Below are 13,738 nucleotides of genomic sequence, written 5' to 3' on the forward strand. Positions count from 1 at the left end.
AAAACGATTTGAAATTTTGTAGCATTTTTTGTTTTTTTATATTATATTTTGTCTCGAATAAAATACTAGTATTATTGTGTTTATAAATTAGTAATAAAAATAGGTTTTTTATTATCTACCTACGAATATTATAGTATAAAAAATATGTATACATATGCACTAGAAAAAATATGCATATATGCACCTAAAACGTTGATTTTTTTTTGTTAAAAAAAATATAGTTTTTTTTAATATTCTAGTTTTTTATAAAAAAAATTACTGTTTTTTTTTTAAATTTACTGTTTTTAAAAAACTGCAGTTTTTGAAAAATATTTTTTAAATTTTTTAAAAAAATTCATGTTTTCTATAAATAATTAAAAAAATCTACATTTTTTTAAATATCGAAAATTATTATATTCATATAAAATCCGAAATTTTGATTTATAATGTTAATTTTTTGATATTTTTATTAGTATTTCCAATATCACAAAAAATTACACATTAAATGAGATTGGTAAGATGACGATCATGCCCTTAATGAGTTAATTTTGATATAATGTTCCACATTTAATTCTCGGGTTCTCGGGAAACTATGAGTTCTCAACGGATCTCACCCATATATATATATATATATATATATATATATATATATATATATATATATATATATATACATATATATATATATATATATATATATCGTTTAATCATATCAGTCATAGTCACATAATCATATACATCCAACACATACAAACTAGTGGGCCGACATTGGTGCCTTCGACCCACTAATGTGGTAAGAAGACTCACCTCTATACGAAGATAACTGAACCGCACACTCGAGCTGTTGCTAACATGGCTCCTCACACTAATCATATCCCAAAAATAACCCTAATCAATAATTATGGTTTTTAACCCATAATAAACAGTCTAAATATTCTTTTATCTTAATAAGGGCTAAAAGGTCATTTTGCCCTTCCCATTCATAGCCCAACTTAACAATCCCAACCCTAATGGTCCAAGGCCCAAAAGAATGGCTTAAGCGGGTTTTCTGAGAGTACACACGGCATACTCACTGCTACGCCCCGCGTACGACTTGGTTTTCAAAGGAAAGGTTACATGGCATCAGCCCTCTACTCCCAGCATACAGAGCATTATGTCCTGCGTAATACCCTGACATCCAAACTCTATTTAAGTGGTCTTAATGTATTAAGACTTCACATCCAACTTCAGATCTAAGCTTAATAAAATGGCTAAGGCCATAAGTTGCAACCTTTATGCCTTTGCATGGCTACAAGGAGCCCAATATCAAAATCGTAACTCATTCAACCATTTACAACTCCATAACTCTTGCATGGTAGAGAACAGGATCCAAGCTTTCACTTTTATGACATAAAACACCCTAAAACGTATGAAAGGATAGCTTAAAGGCTCTGGGGTATTTCATATTCACAAAGATCAAGGTTTTGGGACAAAAAAAAGTGTAAATAAGCTTGAACAAGATCTAAAGAAATATGCATCAAGGTTGGAGCTTTATACCTCCAGAAGATGCACAAGGTTGAGTAATTGTTGGATCCAAAGACTTGAGAGCAAAACCACTTCTTTGATGATCTTCCTTCATAAACAAGAATACACAAAACTCACTCAAAAGCTTCAAAACTCACTCTCAAGGCTAGGGTTTTCGATCTTAGGGTTTAGAGGAATGGAGGTCGGAGGTAGGGACATGTTTGAGGTCATGATAATCTTTAAATATGGTCCAAACCCTAAAACTTAGGGTTTGACCTTTACGCGAGTACGCCCAGCGTACTACAACGTACGCCCAACGTACGAATCCGAGTCCACGATCAAAGATAAATGAGCTATGTGGGGCGTAGCTCCAATTACGCCAAGCGTAAGGACTACAAATGTAATAATTTTGCGTTTTTAAGCTATAATTTGAATTGCACTTGGCACCAAATGTTACACATCCATATCGGCCAGCCTTAAAGGCCAAAGGCACCATGATGATGTCATAGTATAGTGATATTAGTTATCCCATAAATATCTAAAACTTATATCTCATGTAATTATGAGGTGTTTGGGATTGTTCATTTAAAATAGTTTATTATTATTCGTAAAAGTGTATTAATTTATCCGATATCAAAATAAGATTTTAAAAGAATGTTTGGATTAACATGTATATGATTATTTTTAATAGATTTAAAAACAATTATTATAAGATAAAAATATACAACCAGAAATATCAATAACGTTCTTTAAATTTATTAGAAAAAAAATACAAAATCATCCAATTATGAACCTAAACTATCGATTTATGAAGCTAAATCTTGATACGTAAAAGATAGCATATAATAATTAAAAAATTTATTAATTACATCTTTTAACGATTATTTTGATTCTTGATGTTTAGATTTATGTAAACCTTTTAGTCTAATGTGGTCAACATTGCTTTTCCATTTGATTGACACTAAGTATGGATGTATTAGAATAGATCTTAGGAGGCAATATGTCTAATATCCTATATAGAGTAGTGAGATAAAAAAAAAATTAGGAACTTTTAGATCATTGGAAAAGTCGAAGAAGAGAGAAGATAATAAAATAAATGGTGATACAATTGCATAGTATTTAAAAAATAGATAAAATGGATATATAAACTAACGATTTGACAAGAAAATTCTAAATTTTATTTTTTTCACAGTCCTAATCACCACCAGTTTTTGACACGCTTACCATTTTTGCCGGTTAGACGGTAATTATGACTTTATTATTAAAAAAATAAAGTTTAGGATTTTCTTGTCAAATCGTTGAAAATATTGAGACTTTAGTGTATAGTTTTGGTTTCCTTAGAAACAAATAATTTTACCAGCCTCGTGAGACCCAATTCGTAGCCCGAAGAACATTTAATTGTAATTTCCGTCGCAGGACCACTGTTTTTCTTACCATCACCATCTTTACTTTGCTACAATCACGGTCAGTGGAAACAGATGCAAAAGAGAGAGAGCGAAAGAGGGTGAAAATACTTGTAAAACTTTATTCTTGGTTCGCCGCCAAATCTTGAACTGAAAAGAGGGGACAGATTGTACAAATACAAACAACACACGCCTAGTCAAAAGGGTGTCAATGTAGAGAAGGGGGTAAGAAAGGCAATTTCATCTTTTTCGGTTTCTTAGTTATCCATTTTTAGGACTACAAAAAGCCAACACAACCCTAGTTCTTTCTTTCTTTTTTTATTATCTCCATTTTTTTCAATGTCGGTTTGTTGAGATTAAAAAAAAAAAAAAAAAAAAAAAAAAAAAAAAAAAAAAATTATTTAACAAGAAGCAAACGTTAAGGATTTCAATAGTTACTAGCTGAGCAGAGTAGATTTCAATAACTCTTATGCTTAAAGACTATCATACCATTAGATTTCTAACAAAAAAAAGGATATATAAACTAAAGTCCCAATATTTTCAACGATTTGACAAGAAAGTCCTAAACTTTATTTTTTTTACAGTAAAACCTTAACTCACGATTTGACAAAAATGCCTTAAACTTTATTTTTTTTACAGTAAAATTCTAATTACCGGCTAACCGGCAAAAAAAGGATAAGCATGTCAAAAACTATTGGTAGTTAGGACTTTACTATTAAAAAAATAAAATTTAGGACTTTCTTATAAAATCGTTGAAAATATTGGAACTTTAGTGTATATATTCCTAGATAAAAATAAGAAATTACAAGGTAATGATCAAGTTGCAGGAGATGAACGAGGACAGTTCAAGATTAACGTTGGAACCTTTGAGTCGTGAAGAAAAAAATGGTGAATAAAAAATAGCAAAGACGTCGATATATAACGATATATAAGAAGTATTAAGGTTAAGATAGAGGTAAAAATAATAATTAGGTTTCCTGCTCTAATAAAGAAGTAAGAAGAAACCAACTTATTAAGAATTTTTTACCAAATGGCTTCTAGTCCAACGGTATCCGGTGTTGTCCTTCCCTTTGAGGTTGAGGGTTCAAGTCTCGTCGTAGACATAGGTGAATTTAAGGTGTAGTTTAGGAGTAGGTTAGATTTGCCGTTTAAAAAAAAATAAAAAGAATTTTTTATTTAAATATATAAATGTATCCAAACCCTAAAATCTGCTTATTATCAATGTCAAACCAATATAAACTCATAGACCGTTTATATAAGCAATCACAAACACCCGCTAGATAGGTACATGGTAGAGTATCGGGTGCATGTATTGGTATTAACAATCATGATATAAAAAGATGTACCAAAACTTCCTAATAGACTATAATAATCCATGAACCAAATACTGGCTATTGATCCACTTATATTCTAATTAACATGTATAAAAATATGCGTTAAATTATTTGGATATAAGCTTTTTTTGGACTGCTATATTTGGAAGTCTCACATTTAGTTTATAAGCTGTCTATTTTACCGATCTCATTTCTACGTCATACAGTTAACTTGGCTAGGCATTTTGTCGAACAGTTTATGGGCACTATCAGGTTGGCCGTCTTCTCTGACCATTTCCGCCAAGATTATGCCCGTTTTCCTGCCATAAATTCTTACCAAGCTGTCGAACAAGACTTTCGACTCCCATTTCCACCGGTGACGTCTCCATGGGTAGGTGCGGTCAAACCCAAATAGTTCAGGGATCTATTCTGAAAAATGAGTCCACTACTACGTGTCAGATACTGTCACTTGATTAAAAAACTCCAAACCTCCATGCACGCCGCCACGTACCCCTACTCATAACTCACCAGTCACCACCTCCCTCTCTTCTCTACGTGATACAACTGCAACCAATCGCTCTGGTAGCAGAACTCGATTCAGTTTATCTCTTTCAATTCAGTCGAAAAATGGTGAAGCTGGCGACGGCGCGTGAGTGCAGAATGTACGGGCCACGGCTGAGCCGGAACAGAGCGGAGTATATGAACGCCGGAGTTTACGTGTTCTCAGCGATTGTATTGATATGTGGATTCGCTGCGTTGCTTTTGAGTCAACCAATATTAGGGTCGGTTTTACTGATGATAGGATTAACATGTATAATAGTGGTGAACGTACACGATCTAATCGCACATCTCGCCGGAATCGATTACAGAATCGGACTAATGGAACTCGATATTCAACTTCCGTTGGTGGAGATCGCCGTACCGGTGGTTCAGACCTTGGGAGCGATTCTCTTCTTTTTAGCCCTTCTTTTTCTCCTCATCCAAGTAAGATAAATCATAAATAATATCAACTTACACAAAAATCACAAAGTAATTACACTTAATAATTTTTAGGAGGATAAAGGAGAGGATCACGCGATGAACATGATTATTGCCGGAGCTGTGTTATGGGTGATTGGTTCGATACTAAATTCATGCCAGATCTACGAGAGAGCTGACGGACATGTCCAAATCCTGCAACAAAGTGTCCAGATCCCGTTTTTAACAGGAAGCTTCTTGTTCATGGTGGCCGCCATTCTTAACAGCCGTGAGCATGAGCAAGCCGGAATGTTACGTCATGGTCTGCTTCTACTGGTACGTACGTGTCAACAGAACTTCGCCGGAAATGGTGGGTGGTGGCTGACTTTTTTTTTTTTTTTGCAGACAAGGACGTGGATATGGATGGGTATGTTCGCAAGTTTTTTGTTGTTGATTGGTGGATTAGCAAATGTGGTTAAAGTGTTCAAGATGTTTCAGATGGATAGGTTAAGGTTGGAAAAATTACGAGGTGGAGCACAAGAACGACTTATGAGAATACGTGAAGGGCAAACGCCGTTTCTTACAGAAGAACGGAGAAAGTGGCCAAGGGCGATGGAAGCCACCACAGAACAACCGGAAGCGCCGCCAGTTCCTACAACTCCGTACAAGGATGTTCTTGTCGGTAACTCCTGAGCATTAATTCTTCCCCTTCTGTCTTTAGCTTCGTTTTAATTATGTATTTTTTTTGTACTTCTCTCACATATAAACAGACTATTAAGTACCTAAAAACGGCTGTTAGAATAATGTCTCAAAATTTGCTCAAGTTTACATTGTGTTGTTGTTTATTGTCAAAAGTCAAAACTGAAATTTTTCTATAATAAAAAAATAGAATCATAGCTAGGCAAATGACTTGTAGTAACCTCTAGGTGAAAAAAACCAACACAAACAAAACAATAAACAGAACGATCAAGAACAAGATCATCATCATCTGTCCCTTGGCACTAGCCTTCTTCATCACCACCGCCACTTTTTTCTGCTAAGATTTGATTGATGTAACCAGATGATGAGAAGGGTATTTACGTCTTTTTCATTTTACATATAGAAGATCTAGAGCAACTATAAGTCTCAGTCCAAGTCCAATGTAACATGTCATGTACACCAAAACCAGTACACTGATATGCCATGTCATGTACTGCATACTGTTTTGTATACAAACACAGTACAACCTGTTATGTCATGTGTTGTGGATAATGGATAGGATATGAGATGAGACTAACCTGGACAAAATCAAGACGATTGGATGTACTATCCATCTCGGAACCCAATTCTTCTAGAAGTTTCTCCTGTGCATGGAGTTCATCGTGTATGGTAAGCCCAACAGATCCAATTCTTTGGACACTTTCACTTAACTCATCCAGCTCTTCATCTTGTTGCCTAATTAACTCACCAATTAGTTACATACACTCGCAAATAGTTCATAGTAATAATAACTACACATTATCTACCTGACTAAAAGCAATTGTCTATCGGATTCTGAAGAAATGAAATCATCATGATCTTTAGCAATATAATGGCTGGCTCTGTCTTGCTGACGTGGACTTGGCAGACTCATTAGTTCTTGACGCATCCCACTAAATGTGGAAGAGCTTCTGCCATTCAAGTCTGTTCCCATCACTGATTTCTTAACATTCACCACCTGAATCAAATCAATTGTGTGAATTTTAATGTTTATATAAAAAAATATATATATATTTTAAAATTAGATCAAGAATTGACTTGAGTCCGAGCAGTTCTTGTCCATTTAAATCTTCTTTCAAGTTCGGGTGGATCAATTCCGTATTTAGCAGGGTCTCTAGCTGCTACAGAAATAGCTTTCTCCAATTCATCCACCTTCCTATCAGCAAAATAGATTTTCAGAATGTTTTGCTACATTCTTAAATCTTTTATGGAACGACAAATTCTATGTTCAGATGCATACCTGCCATTCAATACTCTCACAATTGGAAAGAAGTTCGTTTGTAAGTCGAGTTTGGGCCCCACTGGCTACAGGGGTGTGTTCCCATTGATGAAAAGTAGCTTGTAATGCATCAATCTGTGAAATGGATATGCTCATCAATGTTTCTATATAAATCAACAAAGAACATAACTTGATTCATCATAAATTGCAGCAAAATGAAAGCTTGAAAAACAGACTTACAGACTCTTGGATTTCTTCCTTCACAATGTAAAATGGATCTTGAGCAGAAGACATGTTGATGGTGCTATGAAATAGAAAATTTTAATTGTGAACCCAGGATATGATCATCTCCAAGATCTGAAAAAAGTAATGAGAGGTTTCAGAAATTAAATTACACTAATGTATCTGTGTGTGTATTCAAGTATAATGTCAAGCATCTGCAGCTTTTCAAACTCTTGTTTGGAATTTAAGATGTCCTGTTCATAATTTCTTACAGCATCAGGTAAATACGACTATGATCAAATTGTCATTTCGTGGTGCATTTTCATATGAATATCCATATAAATTGCATAATGATGATGTTAAATGGCTAGGCTTTATTATTGGATGTCATATTTTACATCATTTTCCTACATTCTTTGTCATCCACTTTGGGGGTTTCATATGTATCTATCGAAGATCAAGCTAATGAACACAGAACACGACATCACGTTGTTGAATGTTGAAGGACCTAATCGAATAAGACCAATTATCGTCTTTCTAGTGTTGATCTAACTCCATTGATTGTCAAATGCTAACAATAACATGATTTTTCCTCTATATCCGTCGATGTCGTTACCAAATTTAGTTGTGAAACCCCAATCAAGCAGGGGATGAACGTAATCGACAATAGGAACAGAGAATTCCACTGAGATCTAATGTTAATTGTGAAATATTGGTTGTCTATAATACAATCGAGTACACGTTCAGATAAGATAAGAAATTCAAATTGAATTGTAAATGCAAGCCAATCACACATGCAATCATCAAAATCAACGAAGACAATGGATGAAAGGACGGATATATAAGAGATTTTGCGAATGTTATGGAAAACTCACCAGATTTATAACGATGGCGTATGTCCGCTTTACGAACCCTAGATCGGCCCTTGGATATGCCTCTGATCCTTCGGAATCACGTAACTGTTGTTAATCATCGTCGAAGCTCCGACTGCGTGTTCGCCGTGATGTAAATGGAATGAAAAGTGATATTGCAAATACATCCTTCAACTATGAAACAAGTCCCAATTTTACCCAAAAAAATAGTTGAACGGCAAAGATGTATGCCATATTTTTATTTTTTAGAATTTAAAATTATAGTAGTAAATTACATAAATGGTTTTTGTGGCTGTGAAATTTATAGGTGTAGTCCAACTTTCAAAAAGTTGATTATTGTCACAACATGTATGCCATATTTTTATTTGTTGGAACTATGTTTATTGTCACACAACATGTTAGTGACATAGTAGTTACATGGGTCTCTATAAGTTACATATTTAGCTTAAGATTGTACAGCAAAAATACTAAAAAAAATTAATTTATTATTTATTGAAGTGTCCATAAATCATTACTAAGTTGATTTATTAATTGAACTGTCACGATATAACGGCAAATCTCAAAAGGATTAATAAGGGATTTTTTTTTTCTGTCTAATACACTAGAAGCAAGTGGCAAAACTCAGAAAAATTATTTGGAAGCAAATCGGGGAAAAGGAAGACAAACGATCGAAGCTACCATTGGGCCTCTACCTAATAATTATCAATTTTGCTTCTCCCCACATATCTAGGAAAGCTATATCATCAAATCAAAATCATTAAATTAAACCACTGAACTGTCTTACTTCACATGAGATGTCTTTTTAGCCAATCTCTTAGGCAGTAAGGTGTGATGTTCTTACCATGTTTCACCTCATTTTGCCACTAACAATACCATACATTAGGCATGGGATATTATTTTAGCCATGAAAATGAGAGAGAGAGAGAGAGGCATTCATCAAATCGCATGGCACAAATCATGGACAAAACGTGGTATTCAGTCTGGTAAAACATGTCACATGGGCTCCATTTCATTTTTACCACACCTCACACTCTCTAGCCTTATGATTTCTAAGGCAGGACGGAGAGTATTTTGAATTATTTTAAATGCATTTGACCTATGACCATATTCATATGGCTTCCTTTCTTTCTTTTATTTATTTTTTATTTTTTTTCTTTTATAAGCTTATTTGTGTACACTTTTCATTCATTTGTAGTGTGGTTTTTCTAAAAAAAAATATAATTCAATCACTATTTTCAGTTAGCTTCAATGAAAAATTTTACATTTCATTTATTTTGTCTTGTTTAAGTGTGTTTTTTAATTATCGTGTATTTTTTTTAATTTGTAATGTGGTTTTTTAATTAAATGTTATTTTTAATATTATTTTGAGATTTTTTTTTTGTTTTAAATTAGCAAATGTTTATTTTTAAATAAAAAAATGTTATGTTTTATTTTATTTTATATTTTCTAATTTAATTAAATAAAAAATGACGTGATATTGCAATACATAATCTCGATTCTGTAAGACTGCAAACATAATCTCGATTCTGAAATTCTAATTTCAGAATTTTCTTAATCAATTTAACAATTTCTTGATTTTGGATATGTGTTAATTTTAAGTAAATTGACTTATGACTCATTATCTTAATCAATTTAAATTTTAAATAAATTGACTTATGACTCAATCTTTAATCAATTTAACAATTTCTTTACTTTACTTTGTTTTATGTTGTTGACTTATTATCTTAGTTTTATAATAATCAAGTTATGTTCTCTTATTATATGTGTAGGTTAAACTGAAAGAGGTGTTAACTGTGTTGGTGAAAACTGGACAGAAAATAATCGATTCCAGTTTACTCTTCACAATTAGGTGTATTTCTATCATTACATTTTTGTTTTATTTAAATTTTAAGTTTATAACTAAGTCTAAAAATGAAGTTTTTCAAAACTGAAATCATCATCATCATCATCATCATAATATCCGCTTACACTATCTTTTGCATAGCACCATTAACATTATTTACACCATTATCATAAAAAGTAGTTCTAATTTTTGTTATCTGCATGTCATTCTCTAATTTTCTCCAAATCTCACCTCCACTTTTCTCCTTTTCAAAGGTGGCTGAACATAACAAACTCCACCTTCTCTTCTCAACATGTCATCAGGCACCTTCATTCCTGATGAAGAGCCCCAGTGGATGCCTGATGCCCCCATTCTTCTCCCGGAATTACACATTCCATGATCACTGGAATTCTGATTCCATTGATAAGCATATTGGTACCCTGGTATCGGAATATTCATTGGTGTTGCCATTTCCACAGCATGAAAAGGCTTGCGACAATTGGGACAAATAAGTGTATGATTCACAAACACCTTTAGATACTCATAATGCATCTTGCATCCATGGCAAATAGTCCAAAAACTATCTAATTTAGAAGTAGAAACAAAACCCCTATAATTCTGATTTTTCGGTCTTGTTGTTCTTCTTGTTGTTGTTCTGTTTACACGAATATGAACTCCATTGACACCAGAAGCTTGTGATGAATTCCTTCTTTGGTTATATGCTGATCTTTTAGCCTTATCAGACAACAAACTCCATGCTTCTGAAACTATCTTAAATGCACCATCTGCACCTACTGATTTGTTTTTATCAGGATGGAGTATGAGGACAAGTTTCCTGTATTGTTTCTTGATTGTTTCATCATCATCAGATGGCTTTACATCAAGAACCTTGTACCAATCTGACTCTCCATTTATTTTGTTCTCAGAGGAGATGTAGACATCAAGAGTGATTAACATATGAGATATACCATCAAGTAATGGATTTAGGGTTTGAGCTTTTAAAGTGAATTTCTTGGCACCTGTGTAATCTTTATCAGCAAACTTCTTTTCTGCAATTGGTTTGGCCCTCGTAGCTTCATCTATATTGCACTCCATGAGCTTCAATGGTGGATTTTGTGTTTCTTCACTCGTTCTCTGCATGGTTTTACTATGATTAATCACTAACTTCCACAATCATGAATCTCATCACGTTTAATCGCATATTATTGTTCTAAATTTAAACAAGCAAACAATGATCAGAGGAAGATGATTGCAATTAGGTTTGTACGTTCTCTAACGATCATGTTTAAACTTTCGAATGAAGCGATTGAGAAGAATTCCATGGCGCCATCGATTATTATCAAAATTATAGTTGACGGAATTAACAAAGCCGCTAATTAACATAACAAGCGATCACAACGAATTTGAAATTCTAAGAAATCGTAAAAACTAGTGATTAATTCAAAAAAGTCGACCTGATGAAGATAAAGAAGTAGTTAATTGATGGCATTCGACATCAAAAATCGAAAATTGAGATTGAAACCGAAACCCTAGACTTCTGAATAACATGATTACGTTCATTAAAAAGAGAAGGCAATATTTACCAGTTAAAACGGGACTGATTGATGAAGAAATTCAAATCACTATAAGATTTGATCTTGTTTGGGCATCTTCGATTTCACGTTCAAATCGAAAAGTAGACCATATTGTGATCAAAACCCATAGAAATATATATTTATGATTTTGATCTATAAACCCTAAGACCGCTAGTTCGCCAAAGGGCAATAAGTATGAGATATAAACTTTTGAAATATTCTTATTTATTCACTAAAATAATAATATATTAGGAAATAGATAATATTTATCCGGAATATAATAAAGTATTATTTAAGTCTAAATGAATGAAATTACAAAAACGTTAATTTAAGTTTAAATCGTGACAATTAAGTTAATTGGTTTTTAGTTTTCTCATTTCCCTTTTTACAACTTTCAAATCGTTACCATTTAGTCATTTACGGCTTGTTCCCGAGTTTTTTAGTAAATTCATCAAAGAAAAGGGAAGGAAAATTTGACAGAAAGAAGGGAAAGTGAAGGAAAATATTCATTATTTTGTGTTCCCGAGTTCGAAGGAAATGAGAGGAAATGAAAGGAAAATTTTAAGTTTTTGTGTTCCCAAGTTAGAAGGAAAAAGAAAATAAAACTTAAAATTTTCCTTCCCCTCATTTTCTTACCAAATCCGCCCAATTTGGGAGGAAAATTTGGAAGGAAAATATGACTCCAAAATCTTTTCCCTCCCCTCACTTTCCTTCCATTAATGAAACTCGGGAACATGATTTTCCTTCGACACCCCTCACTTTCCCTCCGTATCCTTCCATTTCTCTCCTTAAGTATAACTCGGGAACAAGGCGTTACTAAATGATAATCACACATGAAGATGACAAAAGCTTTAATGGATTTTCTTCTCTCTTTTACTTGATCTTGGTTACCCTTCTCTCAACATTCCAACAATATCTTCAAATTAAGTACACCCATCACCCAACTATAATCAAGCCGCAAATTTCATTCTTTCCTAAGCTAAATCTCTCTCATCTGAATCCCGCGTCATAGGATTCGTTAAAAACAAACCCTTAATCTTTCAAAAACGGACTAAAAAAAATCCAAACCTCCCTTTCATTCTCCTCAACTTCATACTGATACCGTACTCGTTAAACCCCACAAGTAGTCCTACAGTCCCTTCAATGTAGCAATCACGCCCAAAGATGGCAACATCTACGTTAGAGGATCATAGAATATGAACTTGGTTAGGTTGTAGTACCTGAAAGCCATTCAGAAGCTTAATGATTCCAAAATCAAGCATGTTAGAACAACTAACATCTCGATTATTCCCGATTAGGAGGAACACGATGGGATAAAGAGGTTTGCAAATTCGGAATTTTTTGATGAGAAGAATGTTGGGATTGTGTTGGACAAAGGATTGGCGTCCACAATGAGTATTATATGTTGTTTTATGTAAAGAGGTGTATGATGTGGTTTGTGACAAAAGTTGTTGGAGCTCCTGGACATGACGCTAAGTTGTATGATAACATTTACATGGGGAATTTGTTGAAGAGTATCGAGAGTGTGAGGAGGTTCAAAACATCTTAATCTGATTTGGTGGAGGTTGACATTAATGCAGAAGGTGGGGTCGTTTATACGAACATGATGTTTCTCAAAGTTGGAACCCCTCCTCCTACTTTATGTTCAATTATCTAATTCCATGATTCCATCTATATATTGTGATTGAAAGAACGGTAATCATTTTATTTTGTCAATTAGGGTTTTGTGATGGTATGTAACCATTAGAAGAACATGCATGGTTTTATATTCGGGTGCCACCAATTGCCGATCATATATTGCTAGAAAGATGAATTGTTAGAGAATGGGTCATAACTTTATAAGGAGGAAAAAGAAAAATGAGAGTCCAATGTCTTAATGGTGACGTTTGAACTTAGATGGCCAATGGTGATGTTTTTATAACTTGAATGGTCATTTAAGTCAAAAGTCCTTGCGATAACGGGCCGAACTGGGAGTAAGAGGTCATAACTAGGATATCATAAAAAAATGGAAGTTCGATGGATTAATTGTCACGATGTGTACGTACATGGCTAAATGGTGACATTTTTGTAACTTCGATTGTCATTTAAGTCAAAAGTCCTATAATAAAATGATCATGTAACGTCCCAAAAATTATA

At 33.6% G+C, this 13,738-nt stretch overlaps 2 protein-coding genes and 1 pseudogene across 6 annotated transcripts; 1 reads left to right on the forward strand and 2 right to left on the reverse strand.

The window, feature by feature from the left end:
• The first annotated feature begins 4,794 nt into the window (after positions 1-4,794).
• Positions 4,795-5,848, forward strand: LOC145139700 (uncharacterized; annotated as a pseudogene).
• Positions 5,460-8,354, reverse strand: LOC145135636 (syntaxin-61-like). 5 transcript variants are annotated; one of them, XM_079069888.1, is made up of 7 exons: positions 8,210-8,350; positions 7,353-7,469; positions 7,134-7,247; positions 6,932-7,045; positions 6,661-6,851; positions 6,433-6,589; positions 5,460-6,191 (listed from the first exon to the last, which is right to left on the reverse strand). In XM_079069888.1, the coding sequence occupies exons 2-7, from the start codon at positions 7,404-7,406 to the stop codon at positions 6,078-6,080; spliced, it is 744 nt and encodes a 247-aa protein (XP_078926014.1). In that variant the 5' UTR covers positions 7,407-7,469; positions 8,210-8,350; the 3' UTR covers positions 5,460-6,077. The 5 variants fall into 5 exon arrangements, with proteins under 5 accessions (XP_078926014.1, XP_078926015.1, XP_078926012.1 ...); XM_079069889.1 differs by having other exon boundaries at positions 5,533-6,188; positions 8,210-8,348; XM_079069886.1 differs by lacking the exon at positions 5,460-6,191 and adding an exon at positions 6,198-6,354 and having other exon boundaries at positions 7,353-7,416; positions 8,210-8,354.
• Positions 8,355-10,123: 1,769 nt separating this feature from the next.
• Positions 10,124-11,796, reverse strand: LOC145136078 (uncharacterized). Its single transcript, XM_079070274.1, has 2 exons — positions 11,612-11,796; positions 10,124-11,162 (listed from the first exon to the last, which is right to left on the reverse strand). Exon 2 carries the CDS (start codon positions 11,121-11,123, stop codon positions 10,260-10,262), a length of 864 nt encoding a protein of 287 aa, XP_078926400.1. The 5' UTR covers positions 11,124-11,162; positions 11,612-11,796; the 3' UTR covers positions 10,124-10,259.
• Between the last annotated feature and the right edge of the window lie 1,942 nt (positions 11,797-13,738).

This window comes from Lactuca virosa, chromosome 9 (assembly GCF_052849685.1).
Source record: "Lactuca virosa cultivar CGN04683 chromosome 9, Lactuca_virosa_CGN04683_v6, whole genome shotgun sequence".
Taxonomy (NCBI): domain Eukaryota; kingdom Viridiplantae; phylum Streptophyta; class Magnoliopsida; order Asterales; family Asteraceae; genus Lactuca; species Lactuca virosa.

Excerpts from the sequence above, each read along its gene's own strand:
- LOC145136078 (XM_079070274.1), bottom strand. The coding sequence starts at position 11,123 with ATGGAGTGCAATATAGATGAAGCTACGAGGGCCAAACCAATTGCAGAA.
- LOC145135636 (XM_079069886.1), bottom strand. The coding sequence starts at position 7,406 with ATGTCTTCTGCTCAAGATCCATTTTACATTGTGAAGGAAGAAATCCAA. Across the intron at positions 6,852-6,931 it reads CAAGAACTGCTCGGACTCAA|GTGGTGAATGTTAAGAAATC; the intron begins GTCAATTCTTGA and ends GATTTGATTCAG. Across the intron at positions 6,590-6,660 it reads AGACAATTGCTTTTAGTCAG|GCAACAAGATGAAGAGCTGG; the intron begins GTAGATAATGTG and ends TGAGTTAATTAG.